Source organism: Callospermophilus lateralis, chromosome 9 (assembly GCF_048772815.1).
Source record: "Callospermophilus lateralis isolate mCalLat2 chromosome 9, mCalLat2.hap1, whole genome shotgun sequence".
Classification (NCBI taxonomy): Eukaryota; Metazoa; Chordata; class Mammalia; order Rodentia; family Sciuridae; genus Callospermophilus; species Callospermophilus lateralis.
In genome coordinates this window covers 94469304-94495531 of record NC_135313.1, presented here as the reverse complement: position 1 = coordinate 94495531, position 26228 = coordinate 94469304, and the positions used below count along the sequence as shown (strand labels likewise).

Here is a 26228-nt window from a genome sequence, read left to right as displayed (position 1 = left end):
TCAGCCTCCTGAGCCGCTGCCTGGTTTATTTATTCATTTTTTTAATATTTTAATATTTATTTTTTAATTTTTGGCAGACACAACATCTTTGTTTGTATGTGGTGCTGAGGATCGAACCTGGGCTGCACGCATGCCAGGCGAGCACGCTACCCCTTGAGCCACATCCCCAGCCCCAAAAGCAGGGTTTGCTTTTTTTTTTTTTTTTTTTTTTTTGTGGGGCTGGGGATTAAACCCAGGGTCTTGTGCATGTTAGGCAAGCACTCTACCAACTGAGCCATATCCCCAGCCCCCGCTGCCTGGTTTATGATTTCTTTGTTTGTTTTTGGTGGTGGTGCTGGGGATTGAACCCAGGCCTTGTGCATGCGAGGCAAGCACTCTTAACTAAGCTATATCCCCAGCCCTTATAATTTCATTTTTATAGTAAAGAATACAGACGGGCATGGTGGCACATGTTGTAATCCCATTGTTACTGCTATTGACCAGTGACAAGTCCTTGCTTCCCCAATGTTGAAGAATAACACCAGAGAAGCACACCGAGGCAAGGTCAGAATAGAAATTAGAAGTTTAATAAAGGACAACAGAAAAGACTTCACCTGTAGGAAGAAGGGGACCCAAGAGGTGGAATCCGTGTTTCCCCTTTTTATAGTTCTTTCAGTGATGGAATGTAGGTTGGAAGGCCGAGGGGTGGGACACAGGTGGGCCAAAGAAGTAATCTGGGCAGGAAGGACTTCATTAACACTTCTTTGGGATGGGCTATCTTCAAATCTGCTGGGGCTGTTCATTAACATTTCTTTGGGATGGACTTTGGGCCTAGGGCTTTTCTTGGGACTTTATTAACATTTCAAGAGTTGCTCAACTTTTCATTCTCAACATGGCCTCCATTTTAGATTCCATTTTAGATTTCACTTGATATTAGACCTAACTACACTGACTGCCTAATTTTAAATCTGGCTTCATTCCCCCCTCTAATTTTGGGAACTCCTTACTGCTGTAAGGAAACGGGGTGAAGATCGTTCTGGCTTCTTCAGGCTGAAAGGGGATGATGTTGGGCAAGCAGTTTGGAGTCCCCTTTAAAAATAGGGTCTATCCAGTGGTCCATGATAGAAGTCAGATTGAGAAGTAATAGGCTGGAGGGCCATTTGAGTGATGGGTGATCTATAAGAGAAACAAGAATTCATTAGTACTGGAACCAGATTGATGCAGCAATAAATGCCACAGCACAGGAATATGTCAATGAATATGATGCAAAAGACAGAGACTAACAGTGTTTTCCACCAGGAAGTAACAGAGAACCAGGAGCTAAGATATTGTTTCCATGACAAAGTTGGTGAGGACATGGCTTCTATCTGAGCATGTAGATTTTTAAGGATATTTGTCACATTGCCAGAATTGTCAGGGATGTAAATACAACATTTAACTTTTAGGGTTATAGATGTCCTTTTTCTTAAGATACAGTTTAATAATTTAATGTCATCTGATCTTGCAAAATCTTTTTTCTAGTATGACATCTGTGTCTAATAGAGAAACCTTTAATCTTGTTACTCAGGGCTGGATAATCATACTAGCAAACACCAAGCCTACCTGTGTAGGTTAGAAATACCTGTAGGCCTTAAACTAAAAACTACTCTGGCAGTTCCTTTTGATAGTTATCAGGCATTTCTGTCTGAGAATCATTTTTTGTAGCCTCCAGTCTTACTTACTTTGGGAGGCTAACATAAAGTGTATACCTTAAAATATTATTATTATTATTATTATTATTATTATTATTATTATTATTTAAAATGTCCAGGAATGGCTGTGTTTTGGTTTTAACTGTCTTTGCTAAGTGTTTAAGATGAAGCAGTCAAACTGACTTTTGTTTCTATCTATTGTTAACAGTCAGCTGAGTTTTTAATGGGAGTCATTCCTGGGGAAATTTGAGAGCGGCTTCTCAGTTCTACTAGTGCCATTTGCGCTAGGGTGGGTCCAGGTCTTGCTTGACCATGTGGCTTCCCTCGGAAGCATCAGGGATATCTCCCTTCTCTGATGACCCTCCTCTTCATAGCAAATGTACTGATTGGCTTTCTGTTCTCCAGTGGTCTCATTAATCTCCCTGATGGGGAGGTTATGTGGCCCAGAGTTGCAAAGCTCTTTGGAGAAGTCCCCTGCTCCCTGGATTCAGACTGACTCAGAGGGCAAGAGCCAAATATTGGTTTTCTTGGCCCTTTTTAATTTTAAAACCTAATCTTAAACATCCAGCAAATAAATTTCAACAGCCTTATATTAAGAGTACTGGGCTTTAATGTTTATCTCTCTATCCTGTAGGTGATAACTCATTATCTTAAATCAACCCAGGTTGTGTGTTCTTAAATCAGTGTTCTTAAATCTCTGCAAAACATTAACAGGCAATCTTTAGACCATTTATAAGAAAACTACAAAATAAAATTATCAAGAGTAAAAACATATTTAGTTCATGTAATAGCTACCTTGAATTTTTGCAGAGTTATACATTATATCCCCTGTTTGAGATCCAAGTAATCTTGACAAAAACCAACGTTTGGACACAACTTTAAATGTACTGAAATCTGGCCCACTTCTTTCATAGTCATTTTCACATGTAGTGAGATGGGACACAGAACCTTTTCTCAGGTAAGTTCGGGCTCTTCATAAACCTTAAGTACTATAGTTCTGAAGCTGATCTTTGCTTTTTATTTTTTTTATTTTTTCTTAAATATTTATTTTATTTATCGGCGGACACAACATCTTTGTTTGTATGTGGTGCTGAGGATCGAACCCAGGCCGCACGCATGCCAGGCAAGCGCACTACCGCTTGAGCCACATCCCCAGCCCCTGATCTTTGCTTTTTAGACATTATTTTATAAAACCTACATAAATTGTTGCTCAAGTTTACAAAAATATTAACTAACATATACAATATCACATCTAAAACACGAATTAAAGAAAGACTGAAAGATTTTAACCTTTTGTAGAAAAGTAGCAAAGTACTTTTGTGTTTTTGCAATAAAACCTTCACACAGATTAGGATCTCATTAACTTAAAAATACATTTAGGGGCTGGGGATGTGGCTCAAGTGGTAGCGCGCTCGCCTGGCGTGCGTGCAGCCCGGGTTCGATTCTCAGCACCACGTACAAACAAAGATGTTGTGTCTGCCTATAAATAAAAAATAAATATTAAAAAAAATGTTATTTTAAAAAAATACATTTAGATTGTATCTTAGTGTAAAAAGTAACATAGAACTTTACATATCTTATTGATAACAAGCCCAGTTATAGAACACAAATGATTGATTTGAGACATATTCCCCCAAATTGCCCAGACTGATCTTGAATTTAACCATCTTACCTCAGCCTCCCAAGTACCTGGGATTACAGGCTTCTTGCTCTTTGTCTGTAAACAATCACTTATGCAGCCTTTTCTGCTTCAGAGAATGTATGTCACTCAGGTTAACTTGAGTTCATATTCCTCAGCCTTGGTTTGCATATTTGGCTCAAATAAAGTTTTATTTTATTTAAAGCAGTGTTTTCAATTTGATGAACAAGACATATATACACTGGGTTAGGGAATGTAGCTCAGATAAGACTTTATAATTTTTTTGGGGGGGGGTGGGGTTCTTTTTTTTTTTTTTTTTTTTTTTTTTTTTTTGTCTTTTTTGGAACTGGGGGTTGAACACAGGGCTTTGCGAATGCTACACTGGGCTACATCCCAGCCCTCAGATAAGACTTTACATGTGTTATGTTATGAAGGGCTTGCCTAGAACCTGAAAGGTCTTGGGGTTTAATCCCCAGCAGAATAAAGCAACTAAAGTGCCTGAATTAAAGACCCAAAGGTAGCTGGGGGGCATGTAACTCAGTGATAATGTGGGCTTAGCATACATAAGTAATGTAAGATCTCTGGCATCTGCTTTAAGTGATTCCAACCAACAACAGCAAGAAAGGTTGAGAAAATACAGCTAAATTCTTCTAATCCTTGAAAATAACAAAAACAATGGCAAAATTTGTCAGAATCAACTTTTGCAGTTTCTCAGAACTCTTAAATTCTTTCAAAGACTTGGCAAGAAGATCAAAAGTCCAAGACCAGCCTCTGCAATGTATTAAGACCCTGACTTACTAAAAAGTAAAAAGGGCTTGGGATATAGTCAGTGGCAGAAAACCCCTAGAATTGGAAGGGAGAGAAGTGCTGAAACCTCCCTAAGGGTTAAAGGTAGAGGAAGGGGAGATGGGGGAAGATACATACAAGATTGGTTAGGCGATAGATAGGTAACCAAGAACTTACCCTATTCTACTTTTGTGTATATTTGAAAATTTCTTTAATAAAAAGTCTCATTGGTTTGGGATAAACAGATAATACTGACAGCTGGCACAAAATTCAAGTTATAAAAGGAAATACAGTGAAAAGATAATCATCTCTCACCCATGACCTCTCTGGAGGCTACCATCTTTTTAAATTATTATTATTATTTTTTAAAAGGCTTATTTTGGGGCTGGGGATGTGGCTCAAGCGGTAGCGCACTCACCTGGCATGCGTGCGGCCTGGGTTCCATCCTCAGCACCACATACAAACAAAGATGTTGTGTCCGCTGAAAACTAAAAAATAAATATTAAAAAAAAAAAAGGCTTATTTTGGCCCATGGTTCAAAGGGCCACTTCTGGTGATAGCATTCGTGTGTGTGTGTGTGTGTGTGTGTGTGTGTGTGTGTGTTGGGGGAGGGGGCACGCAGGGATATTGAGTATGGAACTCAGGGCCTTGAACATGCTAGACAAGTGCTCTACCATTGAACTATACCTCCAGCCCAGCAAATACAGTTCTTTTACTGGGCAAACAGACTATTTCTAATGATCCTGTTCCAGTCAGCTCTAGATAATACAGCTTTCTCCTTCCTTTGAAAGTAGGTCTGCTGGGCAATGAATTCAGCTTAGTTTTACAGGGCTTGCCTTGCACCTGCAAGGTCTCAGGATTCAATCCCCAGCAGAATAAAACAAAGTACCTGAATTAAAGACCAAAAGGTGCCTGGGTGGGTGTAACTCAGTGTGGGTTTAGCATATGCAGAACTCCAGGTTCAATTCCTAGCACTGGAAAATAAATAAATAAACACACACACACACACACACACACACACACACACACACACAATGCATATATATTCAGAATCTTTAAGAAAACAACAAAAGTACATGTCACTATACTACATTCACTACTACAAATCTGGGTTTGTGGAGGGAGAAAAAGAACACGAGATCCCAAGTCAGTTGGCCTGAGAGTATAAATTCTGCTATAGGTGAACCTATATTGATCTATAGTGCCTTCATTACAGTACCTGTTAAGGAAATTTTAGTAACATTTGGCAGATTAAGTCTCCAGCTCAGGTTCTGCTCTTGGCTTTGGGAATACTGGAACTTCCTTTTTTCCCCCTTTTGATCATCCTAGGGATTTAACCCATGGTGTTTTCCTACTGTTACATCCGATTCCTTTTTATTATTTATACATTTATTTACTTAGGTGTGGTGCTGGGATTGAACCCAGGGCCTTGTCCATGCTAGGCAAGCACTCAACCAACTGAGTTTTATTTTCGAGACATGTTCTAAGTTGCTTAGGGCCTCGCTAAATTGCTAAGGGTGGCCTTGAAATTGTGATCCTTTTGCCTCAGCCTCCTGAGTCACCAGGATCTTAGACTTGTACCACCATGCCCAGCTGGAATCCACTTAAAGCCTCATCCATTTGTCCTAAATGCTTTTCTATCTTCAGGTATCCCATTAGTCATATGATGCTGGATTCAAAACTTTTCTGGAACGTCCACTTCTATAATTTGCTGGCTGAATAATATTGATTTTGGGGTTTCAGCTTCTTCCTTGGTAAAACAGCATTGCTCAGTCTTAAATTGCAAATCTGACCACTTCCCATTTCCATTTCTGATATTCTGGTCCAGATTATGACAGACCATATTTGCAGTCTAGTTAAAAATGACTTTTACATTTTTAAAGTTTGCTTAGAAAAACACACACACATATACATGTTTGTTTTGCTAGTATTGGTTATTGAAGCAGAGGCACTCTCCCACTAAGCCACATCCCCAGTCCTTTTTTTTTTTATTGTAGACAGAATCTTGCTAAATTGCTGAGGCTGGCCTTGAACTTGGGATGCTCCTGCCTCAGCTTCCTGAGTCACTGGGAACACAGACACCAACACTGCACCTGACCAGTCCAAACCAGTTTTGATTAATTGCTGATGCAATTGCTTTCCAACTATCCTTCCTGCTTGCCCTCTCTGTGCTTCCCCTCCCACTCAATCCTGGTTCATTTTCTATGTTGCAGTCAGAACAACTTGGTTAAAGCAAAAATCAGATCTTATTACTCTCCTTAAAGTTTCCCAATAGCTTCCTGATGTGCAGGGTATAAAATCCAAACCCCTGGTACCATGACCAGGTCTGCTTTACTCAGTTTTTACAGTGCTGGGGATTAAACCGAGGGGTGAACTACCACTTTGAGACAGGGTCTCACTGTTGCTGAAGCTGGCCTCAAACTTGCAATTCTCCTGCCTCAGTCACTATAATAGATGTGTGCCACAGTAGCAGGCTTCTCTTCTCCTGTTTTATCCCCAACTATATGGTGGATACTCAATAAATTTAAATTAGTGAAATAGCAAATAATGAGGTATTACGGAGCATAAGAGCAGGGTGGGTGTCTCAGCAGTAGAGTAAGCTTGGCACACACAAGGCCCTGGGTTCAATCCCCAGCACCACAGGCACGATAAAAGTATAAAGGTGGGTCTTAAGAGTGTTTATGAATGCCTGAGAGATGCAGTGAAATTTCAGTAAGATATAACACTTGACATTGCGTAACCACAAATGCCTGGGCTCTAAGGCAATCTGCCCCATTCCTCCTATATTTAGAATGCAAACAGTCAGAGACAAGACCAGGTAGAGTAAAGGAAATGATTCAAAGAGAACCCAAGGCCTATGTTGGTAATTTAGAGTAAAATAGGGGCTGGCTTGTGGCTCAATGGTAAAGCACTTGCCTAGCATGTGCTGAGGAATTGAGTTCAATTCTCAGCACCACATATAAATAAAAATAAATGAATAAAATGAAGGTCCATCAAAAACTAAAAATAATATTTTTAAAAATTATATTAAAAAAAGTCTGAAATAACTCCCATAAGTTATCTCTGAACACCTCATTTCCCTAGGACCTCACCATAAGCCAGCAATTATAGTTAATGCCTGAAAGTAAGCACTAAGGCCAGCGGCCCCTAAGTTATTAAATAGTTTTGAAATCACCTGTATATTGAAGTTTTTACTGACAGAAGCAAGTTTTTGAAAAAGTTGGTTTGGACTAGACACTGAAAAATCCCAGTTTTGCCAGGAGTTGCTCTGTGCAATATTATGTAGGGTAGTATGGTATTATCGTTGTTTAATCCACCAATAGGACACTTTGATAACAGTTTTGTTATTTTTACTTCAGTGGCATATACAACCGCCAGCTTCTTTGATCCTGAAATTCAAGTACAGGCGAGGAAGATCCACATCAGATATATAGCTGTGCCTTCTCCAGCTCCGGATTTGCAGCAAATGGGAAGTGTGTGGCTAGGAAGGACAACAGTGGCTTGGCACTATATGGGGAGGTGTCCAAACTAAGCAAGAGATTCCTTAGGAGACCTGGGCGCAGCTGAGGCCTGCTGCTCCTGTTTATCCAGGTCAGCCCAGGCGTAGAAGAGGTCCACAGGTATATCAGGGTTGGTATGTCCATAAATGAAAAAGGAGATAGGCATTTGGCACTTTCACATTCAAGCTACAGTAAACTGGCCTGAGCAGGAAGGCAAGGTCAGTTCTTAAAAGATAGACAAATTTTTCTCTCTTCTGTGTGTTTACTTAAGTATCTGATTTTCAGTTGAAGTTCAAAATATTGTGGTTGTGAACCATTATCTCTTGGAAAAAGCTTACCTGTTTCATAGGTGAGTAAGAGTCCATAACCTACTATGCCATCATCTCTGTTGTTGGAAATAGTGAGAATCAGCTCTGGATGGAGACCTTTTTCTTTTTCTGTTTCTCTTATCAATTCACTTAAGACAAAATTATGAAAAATATTTTCATTTGAAAAGAATTTTTTTCCTAACTTTTCTCCTTTTCAGCACACTAATAATTTTTTTTATTGAATTTTAAAAACATTATTTACCTTTTCTTAAATTTTTAGTTGTCAATAGAATTTATTTATATGCAGTGCTGAGAATCAAACCCAGCTAGGCAAGCGCTCTACTACTGAGCCAAATCCCAGCCTTTTACCTTTTAAAACTCCCATTTTTTTAAAAAATATTTTTTAAGTTGTTGATGGACCTTTATTTTATTGATTTATATGTGGTGCTGAGAATGGAACTCAGTGCTTCACTCATAGGCAAGCATTCTACCACTGAGCTACAACCCTGTACCCTAAAGCTCCCAATTTTATATTTGTTATTCTAATATATGTGGGCCAGGAGAAATACTTTGAAATTTATTGACTGATGTTCTTGTAAATTCAAGACCGGCCTATCTCCTCAGCCATATAAACATCAGTCTGTGGCCACCTATGTCATTAAGTGCATTGTCCTTGTTAATGCAAGCTTCTAACATTTCTTATTTAGAGGTAACAATAAGTAATGATATTTGAAAAACAATGTTTTTTTTAAATGTTTTTGTTTTTTTTGCTACCAGGGATAGAACCCAGGGCACTTAACAACAGAGCCACATCCCCAACCCTTTTTTGATATTATTTAGACATAGGGACAGGGTCTTGCCAAGTTGCTGAGGCTGGCTTTGAACTCATGATCCCCCTGCCTCAGCTTCCCAAGCCTCTGGGATTACAGGAATCCATCACCAAGGCCAGCTGAAAAACAATACTTTTTAGAACAGTGGTGATAGGTGAAATAGAAGAAGACTTATCATGTAAAAATTTAAAACCTTAAAAATCATGAAATTTTTAAAAACTGATCAACAAAGTAGCAAGATTTAGAGCAAGGTTGAAATTGTTTATTTTATGGAGATCTTTGTGTGTGTTTTGTGCTGGGGATTGAATCTAGGGCCTTGTGAGGCAAGGCCTCTACCAACTGAGCTATATCCCCAACCCCTTATGGAGAGCTTTTAAAAATAAATTTAGGGGACAAAGTATATGGCCTAATGGTAAAACGGTTACCGGAGTTCCATCCCCAGCACCACAGAACTAGAATGTCCTTCCCCCACTTCTCCACTTGATAGATTTCTAGTACTTTTAGACTTTGCTCACCCACTCTGTCCTCATGAAAAGCCTCAACTCGTGCAGAGTAATTGCTAGGCTTTCCACCTATGTCTCTACTACATCGTACATCTGTCATTATTTGGGCAAACATATATGGAACACTTGTTTTTTAGATTTAATACTCATAACAAAAAGCTGAAAAAAATCTTACACCACTCACATTTCCCATGGACTTGGTAGGTTATAGCTTCTCGGCCTTTTGGTTAAGATCAAGTGTAGTATCTTGGTAGGGTTTTTTGTTAGTGATGTTGTTTTTGCAGAACTGGGGATTACGCTCAGAACCTCCCATAGGCTATGTACTCTAATACTGAGCTAACTACCCCAGACTTTTTTGCAATCCTCCTAAGTCTCCTGAGTCGTTGAGATTACAGGCACCCACCTTGCCAGGCAAAACTATCTTGACTTTTAAAAAACCAACTTTCTTTCTCCAACTTGTTCTCAGGCCCATGAGTTCATACACAAAGTTTCAGAAAGAAAAAATTCAAACTTTGAAGGAAACACAAATATTTCCCTTCAGAAAAATCATAGCTAAAATGTTTAGCTATCCATGTTCACTACTGGCCTCAAGCTGAGAGATTTCACTGCAGTGGTTCAGGAAGGCTCGTAATCTTTCCATTCGAATCAACCCTGGCCTGTTAAGTAGCAAGGGAGAGGTATGGAATGGATGCTCCCTAAAAGAAAAAAGACTTCAGAGAGTTCAGACCTTCAAGTCATATATATGAAAGATTACTTTTGCTGTACTGGGATAGAATCCAGGGACTTTCACATGTAGGTGAGCGCTCTACCATTGAGCTACATCCTTATCCCCCAGTTTCTCTTGAGACAAGGTCTTGGTACATTGCCAAGTGACTGGAAATACAAGTGTGTGTCACAGTGCCCAAATGAAGAAAAAATCTTAATTGGGTGACAAAATGAGTTCTGTGGGGCTGCTACAAATCCATGTTCTGCAACACCACCCAAAGAAAAATAGGCAAAATGCCTGTCTACCTCCATGCTAAAGGGCACAGTGATACTCAAGCAGGTGTAACTGCATCCCACGACATGCTTCCTTCCTGTTTCCTGGGTTATGTACAAGGATGCCAAGGCTCTCACAGTTATTAGCATTTCCTCTTTTTTTTTTTTTTAAACGGGGGTGGGGGGTGGGGGGTTGTACCAGGGATTGAGCTCAGGAGCCCTCAACCACTAAGCCACATCCCCAGCCCTATTTTGTATTTTATTTAGAGACAAGGTCTCACTGAGTTCCTTAGTGCCTCACCATTGCTGAGGCTGGCTTTGAACTTGCGATCCTTCTGGTGTGCACCACCACACCCAGCTTCTCTCACCCTTTCTTTAATAATTTGAAACGTTGACATTGGTCTGGCTTAATTCTTTCTTTTGCACCTAAGTAAGACTATTCTTTCCCTATAAAAGTTTTCTATGTTCTACTTTAGTCAAAAACTACAAACACTTTGAAATTAAAATATGAAATGTTATGAATAAAAAATACATGTGGGGTCCAAAATCCACAGTATGAGATAGTCAACAGCATGGCTTATATAATACCCCACCTCACCCTTCTCAGCAGCATGTTTAGGCAGTCACTGCAAGACTGCTCTAAAATTTTACGGTCATTATGGTCTAACAGTCACATTGGAAACAGCAACCTAAACCCACACCAAGATGGACTGTCTTCTTCAAGAATTCCAAATGTCTTTTGCAATAGCTTCTGCAAGGCAGGCCCAGCCCCAGCCCCTGAGAGGGTGGTGGTGTGCTGGGGACATGAGTCCCCCAAGAAGCTGAGTGAAATTTGGAGATTAATACTGGAAACTACGCTTTGTCTGGATATCATCAAGAATCTGCTGCAGTTCCTCATCTTCAAATCGCCCCTCCAGGCTGCAAGAGAAGGAAAAGATAATGAGTGCGTCAGCAATTAACAATTTCCCCACTCTTATTTTATTGTTTAAAATATTTTTAGTTGTAGATGGACACAATACCTTTATTTATTTATCTTTATGCAATACTTAAGAATAAACCCAGGGCCTCACACATGCTAGGCAAGCCCTCTACCACTGAGCCACAACCCCAGCCTTCCCACTGTTATTTGGGCATGTTCATCTCCCAAAATTGCTTACCCATATCTCCTGTACCTTTACCTTTCTATTGTATTTCTTTTTTGCTTTTTCTTGTACGAACATTACAAAATATTTCAAATCCATAAAAAGATATTTTTAAAAGCCTTAACAATTAGACATACTTGATTTACCTTTCATAACTATAATAGAAAAATTGAGGGCCCATCCCAATACTTCTCCCCTTCCTTCCCCAGAAAAAAAATCACGGTCCTAAATTTGGCATTTATCATTTCCACACATATTTTTTACTATACATATACTATATGTATCCCTAAGAGATATACAGCTTAGGTTTTCAAAGTTTATGTTTTTAAACTTTATTTTATTACCTAAAATTATTATTTTTTCTGGTCCTGGGAATTGAGCTCCTACTCTGCCAGTGAGCTACACAGTCTTGTTTTTAAACTTTGTAAGAAATGGCCCTGGGCCAGCATGGTGGTACATGCTGTAATCTAAGCAAGTTGGGAGGTTGAGGTAGGAGGATTGCAAATTCAGCAACTTAGTGAAACCCTAAGGATACTCAGCAAGAACCTGTCTGAAAGCATAAAAAAATGGGATATATTTTGTGTTTTGTTGCATTGTGCACTGCAACTAATAAGCCAGGATATCAACATATATTAGGTGTGTGTCCTGTTTCTAAAAACCACAAACTAAATATACTGAATTATCAATATAGTTTAGTATTTGCTAACTTTACTACATTCTTGTTATGTATTTTTAGGGGAGTCATAGGATTATAAATGCAATTTGAATAACGTTTAAAACCACATTTTATGACAAAGGGCCTTATATTAAAGTTAATAAAGAGGGCTGGGGTTGTGGCTAAGTGGTAGAAAACTCGCCCATAACAAGCAAGGCCCTGGGCTCAATCCTCAGCACCACATAAGAAAAATAAATAAAAAGGTATTGTGTCCAACTATAACTTAATGGCATTATACTATACATATTCTTTTGCAATTTCTTCTTCCAAATTCATTCTGGCATGTGTTGATGTTATTTCATGATGTTCTAGTTCATTTTTTTCATTGCTGCATAATAAACATTATATGACCACTAAAATGATTAATTTACCCACACTCTTGTTGATTGATCTGTTGTTGTCCAATCTGTGCTATCAGCAGCAATAAACACTGGAATACATGTCTCCTAAACGTGTATGGTATGTCTTTAGGACATGTACTCAGGAATGGCCTTTTGGGTCAGAAGATACAATCATCTTTAACTTTACTAGATGCAGTCAAATTGCTTTCCACAGTAATTTTACTAATTTGCAACACTAGTATTAATATATAAGAGTTTCAGCTATTCCATATTCTTACTAGCAACCTACAGAACCATCATTCTCTCATATACTGTTAAAAGGTACTCCTGTGCAATGGCACATGACTATAATCCCAGCAGCTCAAGAGGCTGAAGCAGGATAGGATGATTGTGAGTTCAAAGCCAGCCTCAGCAACTGTGAGGTGCTAAGCAACTCAGCGAACTCTGTTCTTAAATAAAATTACAAAATAGGAATAAGGATATGGTTGAGTGCCCCGGAGTTCAATCATACACCTTTTATTTTTTTTAAATTAATTTTTAGTTATAGGTGGACACAATGTCTTTATTTTATATTTATGTGGTGCTAAGGATCGAACCCAGTGCGTCACGCATGTTAGGCGAGCGCTCTACCTCTGAGCCACAATCCCAGCCCCAATCATACACCTTTTAGACACAGTAATTCTATTTGTGGGAATTTATCCAAAACACACATATTTTATCTCAACTAGTACTAACCTTGGAATCAGAGCCTTGGACTCCTCAGCAGTCTCTGGGCAAAGGTTGGCCAAACAAGCCAACTCAAACTTATGTAGCTTTTTCTGGAGCAGCAAACTAATCACAGGAAAGGAAATTAAAAAAAAAAAAAAAAAAAAAAAAAGAATGATCAACAGAAAAAAGGAAGATCATACATGGCTTTATGTGTGCAAAGCTCAACTACTGCCCTTTATCTCCAAACCCCATTTTTTTCTGTTTTAGAATATAAACAGTATTCTAGTAAGGCAAATATCGGTGGGCTCCATGGGACCCAAGGAGTCAACCATGTGATTAAAGGGTTAGAATTTTCAGGCCCTCCTACCCTCCTCACTGTTTAAGGGAGAGGGGCTGAAAGTTGAGCTGATCACCAATGCATAATGTTGTGACCAATCATGCCTACGTAATGAAGCCTCCATAAAAACCAGAAAGAACAGGGTTCAGAGTTTCCATGTTGGTGAATAAAAACATAGCCATGTGCCAGGAGGATATCACATCTCAACTCCAAGGAGATAGAAGATCCTGTGCTCAGAACCTTTCAGAACCTTGTCCTATGATTTTCTTCACCTGATTGTTGAAGCTGTCTGCCTGAGTTCAACAGGCTGTTTTTAACAAATAAATCTAATTTAAGGAAGGGGTCATTAGAACCACCAAGGAAAAGGAAGTGGGTAAGAAGTTCAAGTCACAATCTGAGATTTGTAATTTACATCTCAAATAGGGGGCAGTCTTGAGGCACCAAGTTCTTAACCTGTGAGGTCTGACACTCTCCAAGAAGAATGTCAGAATAGAACTGAATAACAGTTGGTATTGAACTGCTTGGTATGAGGGGGAAAACTCCTCATATATCAGGTGTCAGATGTGTTGTGCCAAGTGACTATGTCAATAGGAAAAAAGGATTTGTTTTTTTCTTTCTCAGAAACATCCTCAAATCATACTTCTTTGTGCATCTGATTGATTTCTGTGTGGGTATCCTTTTGTTCTTTGTTCTATTTATTTATTATTGGTACTGGAGATCCAACCCAATGGCACTTAACCACTGAAGTACATCTCTAGCTGAGGTTTGACTGGAATTTGCAATCCTCCTGCCTTAGTCTCCCAAACTGCTGGGATTATAGGCGTATGTCATATGCCCAATAAAATATACTACCAGTCCTTAGTGGTTTTTTGCAGTACTGGGAATTCAACCCACCTCACCTATGTTAGGCAAGCACTCTACCCCTAGGCCACACCCCAGCCCTCAAATTATGTCTTAAGTTTTTTCACCATTTTCTGTATACTGAACGTGTGAATGTTTGCTAGTTTCATTTTTAACTACATTTTTAATTATAAGCCTCTTCCAAATGGAATTACCACAGTATATTTAATTACTGCTGAATCTTTAGGTTGTTATCTTTGGTCATTAAAGATAGTTCTAAAGGGTCTGGGGTTCTGGCTCCATGGTAAGGCACCTGCCTAGCACGTGTGTAGCACTAGGTGGTTCAATCCTCAGCACCACATTGGAAAAAAAAAAAAAAACAAACAAACCTAAACAAAGTTCAAAAACATAGTTCTAAGGGTGGACAGTGTCGTTCAGTGGTAGACCTCAATGTTATACCATGTGTTTAACATGCTACAGGCCCTGGGTTCAACCCCCAGCATCCAAAACAAAGCAAAACAAAAGTGGCCAAAGGGACCAGGCACGGTGGGACATGCCTGTAATCCCAATGACAGGAAGCCGAGGAAGGTGTATCCCAAGTTTACAGCCAGCATCAGCAACTTAGGAAGGCCCTAAGCAACTTAGCGAGACCCTGTCTCAAAACACAAAATAAAAAAGGCTAGGGAGGTGGTTCCATGGTTAAACGCCCCTGGGTCCAATCCCTGGAACAAAAACAAGTAAATAAATAAATAAATAAAAAGTGGCCAAAGGGAATTTTGGTCTTATAAACAACTTAATTTTTTTTTTTTTTTTGTCTGGATGCAGTGGCTTGGGAACCTGAAGCAGGAGGATCACCAAGTTCGAGTGTAACCTCAGCAACTTAGTAAGACCTTATTTCAAAATGAAAAACAAAAAAGGGCTGGGTGCAGTGGCTCACACCTATAATCCAAGCAGATCAGGAGGCAAAGGCAGGAGGATTATGAGTTCAAAGCCAGCCTCAGAAAAAGTGAGGCACTAAGCAACTCAGTGAGATCCTATTTCTTAATAAAATACAAAATAGGGCTGGGGATGTGGCTCAGTGGCTGAGCATCCCTGAGTTCAATCCCTAGAATCAAATATAAAGAAAGAAAAAAGAAAAACTGCGGGGAGTGCTGTGGATCAAACCTAGGGCTCCAACATGCTAGTCAAATGCTCTGTCTCTGACCTAGATTCCCAGCTTAATTTATAATTTTTTTTTCAGACATTATTTTATTTACATTAAACTCACAAGTGTCTGGGAAAGGGAGGAAGAGGCCATGAGGTGGTATACAGCTGTAATCTCAGCAAGCCAGGAGGCTCAGACAGGAGGATCAAGTTGGAGGCCAACCTCAGCAATTTAGCAAGTCCCTAAGCAACTTAGAAAGATCCCTGTTTTAAAAAAATAAAAAGGGATGCAGATAGAGGAGGTAGAGCTCAGTGGTGAAGCATTCATGGGTTCAATCCCCAGTACCAATAAAAAGAGGTGGGGATGGCATTCTACCTGCAGATGTCCAGTAGTCTGAATTAACAAACTTTCTTTTAGCACTCACCTACGGACACTTGCAATGGTCTCTCTATTTTTGAAATGACTGAAACGGGAAGTGTAGTTTAAAGTTTTCATGAAGACTCCTGAGAGTTCCTGCTCATCCTCTGCACTCTCATTTTGTTGCTTTCGATGCTCCAGAAGCATATGAACTTCTGAATTTAGAAGAGTCTCTGCTGTTTCAAACTCTATTTGTGAAAAGCATAAATGTCAGCTGAAAATATTCCTTCAAAGCCAGCTTATAAATGTTCATTTTGCATTTGAACATTCCCCTGTCCTGCAGAAATCCAGGGGCTTTTCTACTCCACATCTTTATTTTCATTCACACTTATGTACCACAGGAACAGTAGAATTCATGTGATATCAAAATTTAGCTCATTTGGGGCTAAACATTTTCTGACACCAAAGAATCTGACCTGGACATGCTATTAAACAGCAATATATCCTTACTCTAACTGGGCAAGTTACTGATTTAAAATCAGGGATCATTAAGAATTATTTCTTGCTGGGCATGGTGTCTCATGCCTATATTCCCAGCAACTCAGGAGGCTGAGACAGGAGGATCACAAATTCAAGACCAGCCTCAGCAATTTAGTGAGAACCTGAGCAACTTAGCAAAACCCTGTCTCAAAATAAAACATTTAAAAAAATTATTTCTCTCTAGCCTGTAAAAAGTCATAGTCTTTTTTTTTATTTCTTTTTTTTTTTTTTGAGAGAGAGAGAGAGAGAGAGAGAGAGCGAATTTTTTAATATTTATTTTTTAGTTTTTTCGGCGGACACAACATCTTTGTTTGTGTGTAGTGCTGAGGATCGAACCCGGGCCGCACGCATGCCAGGCGAGCGCGCTACCGCTTGAGCCACATCCTAGCCCAAAAGTCATAGTCTTTACAGTTCTACAATGCTAACACTGTACTCTCAATTTTAAGAAATGTTACATGTTAAGAAATGACAAGGTGGGCTGGGCGCAGTGGCACACACCTGTAATTTCAGTGGCTTGAAAGGCAGAAGCAGATGGATCATGAGTTCAAAGCCAGCCTCAGCAAAAAGCTAGGCACTAGGCAACTCAGTGAGACCCTGTCTCTAAATGAAATACAAAATAGGACTGGGGATTTGACTCATTGGTCAAATACCCCTGAATTCAATCCCTGATACCTGCCCCCACCCCCCAAAAAAACAGGGCTGAAAAAGAAACCTATGACTACGTTCTATAATACATAGCAACCATGCGGGTCACAGTGGCACATGTCTGTAACACCAGCAACTCAGGAGGCTAAGGCAGTAGGCTAGTTTAAGGCTATTCTTGGCAACTTAAGATAGACCATTAGCAACTTAGCAAGACCCTGTCTCAAAAATAAAAATTGTGGTTGGGCACAGTTGCCCTTGCCTGTAATCCCAGCAGCTGGGGAGGCTGAAACAGGAGGATCTAGAGTTCAAAGTCAGCCTCAGCAATGGTGAGGCACTAAGCAACTCAGGGAGATCCTGTGACTAAATAAAATACAAAATAGGGATGGGGATGTAGCTCAGTGGTTGAGTGTCACTGAATTCAATCCCCAGTTCCAAAATAAATAAATAAATATTGTGCCTTGCATGCACAAGGCCCTGGGTTCAATCACCAGCACCATCCATTCATCCATACATACTGTGGATGTACTCAGTGGTAAAGCACCTCTGGGTTCAATCCCCAGTACCAAACACACACACACAGCAAGCTATATTTTTAGAATAACATGATTAAAAATGCTACTATCCCCTTGGGAAAATCATTTCTGTGACAATGTTCCTCATACTTATCTCAAAGTATTAGAGCTGGGTTTTGTCTGCCTTTCTTTCCCTTTCTAGTGATTTCTTCCAACGTAGGAACCATTTGCAAACATGAATTCATGTTTATAATCCTACACTAAGAGGATGCAACAGCAAGAAAAATCTATGGAATTTAAAGGTGATATGGGTGTGCTTACTAAGAGAGAAATCACTAATATCTCCATCAGAGTTAAGCCTTCCCATTTTTTGAGTCAGATGAAAAGGAGGAAACAACATTTTTATTAAAAAGGCACTTAGTGCTGCCAAATATAATAAGTAAAAAGATATTTCCCACCTGACGGCAGCAAAGTTTGGAAAAAAAAACAAAAAAAACTTCAGTACATCATAATTTTTTCCAGTCCCTTAGCCTATTACAGGAAATATCCCCACACTACCTATTATGAAAATTTACTTCTTAGCTTCAACCATCTGAGGTATAAGTTCAGATGAAGAAACTAATGCTTCAGGCAATTAGGGGAGAAGATATCAAATCAGGACTCTAAGACCTCAAAACTGAAGTGAGAGGGACAACTGACATAACACTGCCACAACCTGCTCCCCAAAAACAAGACAAGGCAGCATATTTTATTTTTTATTTTTAGTTGAAGATGGACACAATATCTTTATTTAGTTTTATGTGGTGCTGAGATTCAAATCCAGAGCCTCACACATGCAAGGCAAGTGATCTACTACTGAGCTACAAGCCAAGCCCCAGCAAATTTTATTTTTATTTTGAGACAGGGTCTCACTAGATTGTCGTAGCTTGGCCCCAAACTTCTGATTCTCCTGCCCAAGGATGGTCTTACGTGTGTGTGTGTGTGTGTGTGTGTGTGTGTGTGTGTGTGTCTCTCTCCAGGGATTGAACCCATTTTATATTTTATTTAGAGACAGGGTCTCACTGAGTCGCTTAGGGTCTCACTAAATTGCTGAGGCTGGCTTTGAACTTCTGATCCTCCTGCCTAAGCCTTCTGAGCCACTGTAATTACAGGCATATGTCACTGCACCCAGCCATAAATGGTCTTCTTATACTGCATATTTTTCACTCTGGTACAAAATGGTTTAGAGGATTTCTTTAGATGGGGGAGGGAGAGACTAGGGTCATATAATTCTTTTTTTTGAAAAAAAAAAAAAAGGCTAATTTCCTAATTTCAACACAGTTATTGCTAATTGTATACAGATAAAGGAAGATTTTATTTGGAGGCAAATATATTTGAAAGCTACTACTGACAGTATTCACCTTTGTGATCTTATCTACTCTTACAATCCCACAATAAAATATCACACACTTATTTACATTCTACAGTAAAGGTTTCCTTATCTTCTTTAGTACTTACTGTTATTCCTATTTCTCTATGTATATTCTAAAATACGTAGTAAACATTTTATATGCCTATATCAGCTGAGAAGATTAACAATTAGTGAGAACTCTGAAACTGTTAACTGGTGGAACTAAGATGTAATTATATCCAACTCAATAAATTATGTGTATCAGATGTTATTTAAGTTAATCAAAAACATATATCTTCAGGGGCTGGGGATGTGGCTCAAGAGGTAGTGCGATAGCCTGGCATGCGTGTGCCCCGGGTTCAATCCTCAGCACCACATACAAACAAAGATGTTGTGTCCGCCGAAAATTAAAAAAAATAAGAAAAAAAAAGTTGGGGCTGGGGATGTGGCTCAAGTGGTAGCGCGCTCGCCTGGCATGTGTGCAGCCCGGGTTCGATTCTCAGCACCACGTACAAACAACGATGTTGTGTCCGCCGATAACTAAAAAATAAATATTAAAAAAATTCTCTCTCTCTCTCCCCTCTCTCACTCTCTCTTTAAAAAAAAAAAAAAAAAAAGTTAAAAAAAATCTTCAGAATGTAAAAAAAAAAATTAAAAAACTAAGTTTATGTATATATATATACATATAAATTATATTAAAAAAAACTTTACCATAAAATTAGGAAAACCATCTTCTTTTTAGTTATTATACCTTAAAAACTAAGCATCTATTTCCACCTCACCAAAAATGTCTATGATTTTGTCCCATGGAAGAACTGAACCTCCATTCTATAAAATAGAAAACTGGAAGCAATCTGCAAGCCTAACTATTGAGAGATAGTATCCTGGTACTACCAGAAAGAACTGTTTGCCCTTTAAAATAAGTAGATAGATCTGGGTGTTATAGTACACACGTGTAATCCCAGCTACTCAGAAGGCTGAGGCAGGAGGACTTACATGTTTGAGGTCTTTGACCCTATCTCAAAATAAAAAATGATAAGGGAAGGGAATGTAACATAGTGGTAGAGCATCCCTGGATTCAATCCCAGGTACCACAAAAATAAATAAATTTAAAAAAATAAAATTTCTCTACAGTATATAGTCAAATTTTGTAGAACTTCTATAGCAATTTTTTTGCGGGGGGGGTTGCAATGCTTTGGATTGAACCCAGCAAGCACTCTGCAACTTAGCTACAACCTCATCCCATTTGTGTGTGGGCAAGTGGTATGTTTCTTTCTTTCTTTTCTTTTCTTGTGCAGTGTCAAAGATAAAATTTAGTGTCTCACATGTTAGACAAGTGCTCTAGTACTTGAGTTACACTTCTAGCCCCTATGTGTATGTTTCTGTAAGCACAGGTTTCATAATATGGAAGGATAAGCACTTAACTATTTACAGTAGCTTCCTCTGGGTCAAAAGCATATGGAGTTTCACTTTTTATTGTGCATATAATTTTTTTTTTTTAAAGGTACTGGGGATTGAGCCCAGGCCATGCACATGCTAGGCAGGTGCACTACTAGGAGACACATCCCCTGCCCTGGATACAATAACTTTTAAGACAAAGAGAATACTACTAAAGTTTCTCCCCTATTTACTTTGTGTTTTTCAGAACCTGCAAGATACAGTTTTTTAAAACTTTTAAACTTCCTGCAGATATAGGTTTCTAAATTAAAAATAAAATATATCCCACTGCACAGAGGAAGTAACCTAATAGCCATGTGATTTACTTGCTAGCATCTGATAATGTTTCTCTTCTCTTTTTTTTTTTTTTAAAGAGAGAGAGAGAGAGACAAAGAGAGTTTTTTAATATTTATTTTTTTAGTTTTTGGCAGACACAACATCTTTGTTTGTATGTGGTGCTGAGGATCCAACCTGGGCCCCACGCATGCCAGGTGAGCGTGCTACCGCTTGAGCCACATCCCCAGCCCTGTTTCTCTTCTAGACCAAGCTAGGTTCCTGAGCCTTATTCACCCACATCTCTCCTGGGCCTCTACCTATCTACTGTATCCCCAGCCCTTATTATTCTGAGGCAGGGTCTTGTTAAGTGGCCCAGACTGGCCTCTTACTTTTGATCCTCCTGCCTCAGCCTCCTGAGTCGCTGGGATTATAAGCATGCACCACCTCAACCAGTTTCTAAGCCTCAACCTTGGCTCATAAAAACGAACAAAATTCTTTTTTTTTTTTTTTTGAGAGAGAGAGATTTTTTTTTTTTAAAGATAGACTTTATTCAGAGAGAGAGAGAGAGAGAGAGAGAGAGAGAGAGAGAATTTATGTGGTGCTGAGGATCCAACCCAGGCCGCAGGCATGCCAGGCGAGCGCTACCGCTTGAGCCACATCCCCAGCCCCCAAAACGAACAAAATTCTAAAGTGGTTTTTTACAGCTCAAGACTGCATCCCTAGGATGACTCTCCCAGATCCCGTTTAAGTTCCTGCCTGAGAAAAATCAGAAATGACAAAAAAATTTTAGTTTGTTTCAGCGGACATCTGAAGATAAGATTATGTATGAGTCTCTAGGAGGGGTAGGAGCCAATGCCAGTTAACAAGCCCAGGAGGGTTTACACAAGGTACAACCTTCTCCTTCTCGTTTTGTGATGTTTCACTTCCCGGACTCTGCTCATCCCCTTTCCTATACCTTCACTATCCCTTTAAAAGGCCCAGAAGTCCTGTGCAATCTTCACAGGTTTCTCTACTGCAATATTACGGATTAAAACCCGTCCAGGGCTAACGATGAACGCACTTGGCCAGTATGCGAGAAATCCTGGGTTCAATTCCCAGCATCACAAAATAAATAAGTAAAAGAGGGCTGGAGATGTGGCTCAAGCGGTAGCGCGCTCGCCTGGCATGCGTGTGGACCCGGGTTCGATCCTCAGCACCACATACAAACAAAGATGTCGTGTCCGCCGGAAACTGAAAAATAAATATTGAAATTCATTCTCTCTCTCTCTCTCTCTCTCTCTAAAAGAAAAAGAAAGAAAAAAATCCGCCCTGACCACTTTGGTGTGCGGCTGTGTCTACAAGCACTTTGGAGGGACGTTCACAGATAAAACTACCATTTAATGCTCAGCGGCGGTTCGCGTCTGTAATTCCACAACTCGAGGCTGTGACAGAGGACCGCAAGTTCGAGGCCTCACTCAGCCACTCAGGGAGGCCCCAAAATCAAAATAAAGCATAAAAAGGGGGCCGGGATGTGGTTCAGTGGCTGAACGCTCCTGGGTTCAATACCTAGTACCAAAAAAAAAAAAAAAAAAGGTAACAAGAGGCCGCCAAGGAATCCAAGGATCGGGGAACGGCCCTCTCCAGAAGGCACAATGCAAAAGGCAGACCAGAATCATCCGTGCTCTGGGGGGCCCTCAAGGGTCGGAGTTGCCGTTCATCGCTCAACGTCGCCCAGGAGACCAGCCCCCACAATCCGCTGAGGCGTTTTGGGCGAGGCTGAGAACCCCAGACCTGTGGCGACCACGTGAAGTGGCAGGAAGAATCAAGCAGCCCCGTACCTCACCTTTGGGAAAGATAAGCTGTGAGGCGTCCTCTTCCACGTCACCAGCCCGAGGATCACTGCCGCCGGCCGCCATCGCCGCACCGCTTACTACCACAAACACCGCCGGAAGCGGAAGCGTGGAGCAGCCGGCTGCCGCCCCGGAAGGGGTGGGACGGAGGCGAGGCCTGGAATGGGCGGGACCGGAAGGGCAGAGGAAGGAGGCGGCGCGAAGAGGGAAGTAAGGGTTGGTTATTGGAGGTTCTCGGTTAGTGGCGGGTCGTCCTGTCCCGGCTGGCGTTCGGAGAAAACTGCCCTTTTTCTTCTCCAGTACTCCCTTGCTGCCCATCTTGGGATGGATCCCTAGGCTTCCTAGGATCAGGGAAGGATTAAGTGAGGTGCAAGAGTGCGCTAAGGGACTGACCTAAAGAACTGCCTTTGGTGGAATGCTAGATAGGTTACTCCGAAAGCGTGCAATGGAATTGCTCTGTGACTGAAGCATTGTAAAGATTTGATTGATTTCTTATAATCTGATATTTCTGAACCCATGGACAGTAATATCGAAACGCCTTTATCACATCTTTTGGAACATTTGGATGGTAAGTGGAAAATTAAACACATGAAAAACGATGCTGTTTTCAACTCCAGAGAAAATAGAAGATTGTACTATAAGGGGAAAAATCATAGCCCACTACTTAGCTCTTTAACGAAGAGTATTTGGATAGTCATAATGGAAACTCTGCTGATTTAATAAAAATTTAAGGTTTTATCAGACAAGAATGGGTATTCCTTTAACTTGTAAATATAATCATTCTTACAGAATTAATTACTGTGTATCTTTATTTCCAGAAGTATGTATAGAATAAGATACTATAGCAGGTTATATAGTATTGACAGGATTTGTTATTTCAAAGTGCTTTTCTGCACAGTTTATCACAGCTGCGGTACAGATGTCCTGGGAAGTAGTCCTTAGTTATGCTGCAGCTGATTGACAGAAGTGAAGCTGGAACTCCTTGGCAGACTTACTTTCCCTTTGCCACTCCCACAGACCTTTACAAAGCACCTACTAATTGTTGGACCTTGCACTGTACTGGCCCAAGGGATACCTGGGTACCCAACTCTTAATTTCTTTACACACTCACAGAGCAGGAGAGAAAAGTCAATAGTTGCAGAAAGAAGAAAGGAGAGTTACAAATTAACTTGGCAAATACAGTGATATGTCACAGGTTGGAATGTCCCCAACATTTTTATTCAGGAATTTGTTATGAATGACTTTGTACTAGGCCCTCCTGTTGAAAAGACCTGGCAAAGATCTGTCCCTCAAGGAACTCATTGAGATTAGTTGATTTGAGTTCTGGTAAATAATATGAAAGTCAAAGAAAGTGCCATGGAAAGATCAAGAGAAAGGCTGATGTGGTTTGGATATAGTTTAAGTGTGTTGTCCAAAGGCTCATGTGTTGGAAGCTTGATCCCCAGTCCAGTAGTGTAAGAGGCTGTGGGGCCTAGTAGGATGTCCTTAGGTCATGGAGAAGGTTGTCCTCAGAAGGGATTAACTAGTTTCCTGAGACCCTATCTCTCTGTGGCTTTCTGTCTTGCCATGTGATGTTTCCCTCTTTTTTTTTTTTTTTTTTTTAAAGAGAGAGTGATAGAGAGGGAGAGAGAGAGAGAGAGAGAGAGAGAGAGAGAATTTTAATATTTATTTTTTTTTTTTTTTTTAGTATTTGGCGGTCACAACATCTTTGTATGTATGTGGTGCTGAGGATCGAACCCGGGCCGCACGCATGCCAGGCGAGAGCGCTACCGCTTGAGCCACATCCCCAGCCCTGATGTTTCCCTCTTATACATGCTCTTGCCATGATGACATATGCTAATGCTGTGCTCTTGAACACCAGAACTATGAGCTAAATAAACCTCTTTTTTTCTTATAAAATTCCTAGCCCTGTTAGGGAAAAGATAGATGAGGACGGTGGGAACACAAGGTTAAGAGAATAATTTTATAAAATGGTCCCACTGTGCCAACCCCCACATGCTTTCTTTTCCAATAAGCAATTTACCTGCATCCTTGCCTGGCCTAAGTGGACAGGATGTATCACATTCCTCAGCAAACAACTACCTGTTCATTGCAAGCCCAAAATAATGAGGTTTTTTTGGAGAGGTGTTTTGTTTTTTGGGGACTGGGGATTGAACTCAGGGGAACTCAACAACTGAGCCACATCCCCTGCCCTTTTTTGTGTGTTTTATTTGGAGACAAGTTCTCACTGAGTTGCCTACTGCCTTGCTGTTGCTGAGGCTGACCATAAACCCGTGATCCTCCTGCCTCAGACACCTGAGCCACCCCATCCCAGCCAAAAATGTTGAAGGTGGAGAATTTTGTGGCCAGATCCTGAAACTCTAGGAGATAAGGAGTTCCTCCTAACCTTAAAATCTGTAAGAATGTATGATTAAGAATCCAATTAGGGGGCTGGGGTTATGGCTCAGCGGTAGAGCGCTCGCCTCACATGTGCAAGGTCCTGAGTTCGATCCTCAGCACCACATATAAATAAAATAAAGTTATTGTGTTCAACTACAACTAAAAAAAAAAAAATCCAATTATCCATAATGGTGGAATGTGATGATCATTATTATCCAAAGTACAGGTATGAAGACACGAATTGGTGTGAATATACTATGTATACAACCAGAGATATGAAAAATTGTGTTCAATATATGTAATAAGAATTGTAATGCATTCTGCTGTCATATATAAGTAAAAAAAATAAGAATTAAAAAATTAAAAAAAAAAAAAGAATCCATTTAGCCAGGTGTGGTAGCCCATTCCTGTAATCCCAGCAGTGGGGGAGGCTGAGGCAGGAAGATCTGCAGTTAAAAGCCAGCCTCAGCAAAAGCTAGGTGCTAAGTAACTCAGTGAGACCCTGTGTCTAAATAAAATACAAAATAGGGCTGGGGATGTGGCTCAGTGGTTGAGTGCCCCTGAGTTCAGTCCCTGGTACCAAAAGAAAAAAAGAATCCAATTAGAACCCATCACCATGAGCCAAGGTGACCTAGAGTTGCCATGACTGTGGGGACTTGAAAGTCTGATGTCACCCTGCTGTCAGTCAAAAGTCAGAGGTGGACCTCAGTGGGACTCTAAACTTCTCTGGGATCCCCAATAAAAGTGGAGTGCCGGAGAGGCAAATTGTCCCTCTCCTCTCTGAGAGGACCAACTCTCTCCTTTGAGAGTATTCCCTTTTCCCTATCTTTTTTTTTTTTTTAATATTTATTTATTTATTTTAGTTCTCGGTGGACACAACATCTTTGTTTGTATGTGGTGCTGAGGATCGAACCCGGGCCGCACGCACACCAGGCAAGCACGCTACCACTTGAGCCACATCCCCAGCCCCTTCCCTATCTTTTCAATAAACTCACTCCTATTATTCTCAGCAACATGTCTGAAATCTTTCTGACTTGATTACAAGAATCGAGGTTTCACCAGGCACAGTGGCACATGCTTGTAATTCCAGTGGCTTGGGAGGCTGAGACAGGAGTATCTTGAGTTCAAAGCCAACCTCAGCAAGAGCGCGGCACTAAGCAACTCAGTGAGACCCTGTCTCTAAATAAAATTCAAAATAAGGCTTGGGATGTGGCTTAGTGGTCAAGTGCCTCCGGGTTCAATCCCAGGTACCAAAAAAAAAAAAAAAAAGGAAGGAAGAAAAGAATTAGGGCTTGAAGGGGAGGTCTTCAATGTGCCTCAGTTTCTCAGAAGGCCTAGCTCTGTAACATTCTCAGGTATTTCATTTTAGTAATGAAAAACAGACTAGGGGTTGGGGCTGTGGCTCAGCGGTAGAGTGCTTTC

The 26228-nt window shown here is 40.3% G+C and overlaps 1 protein-coding gene and 1 pseudogene across 1 annotated transcript; one reads left to right on the top strand and one right to left on the bottom strand.

Annotated features, from left to right (window-relative positions):
* Positions 1-539: 539 nt before the first annotated feature.
* Polr2d (RNA polymerase II subunit D) lies at positions 540-22517 on the bottom strand. The gene is made up of 5 exons (XM_076866039.2): positions 22421-22517; positions 15866-16046; positions 13148-13243; positions 4514-11132; positions 540-1155 (listed from the first exon to the last, which is right to left on the bottom strand). The coding sequence occupies exons 1-4, from the start codon at positions 22491-22493 to the stop codon at positions 11054-11056; spliced, it is 429 nt and encodes a 142-aa protein (XP_076722154.1). The 5' UTR covers positions 22494-22517; the 3' UTR covers positions 540-1155; positions 4514-11053.
* On the top strand, positions 9444-9590 carry LOC143407696 (U2 spliceosomal RNA; annotated as a pseudogene).
* Positions 22518-26228: the final 3711 nt, after the last annotated feature.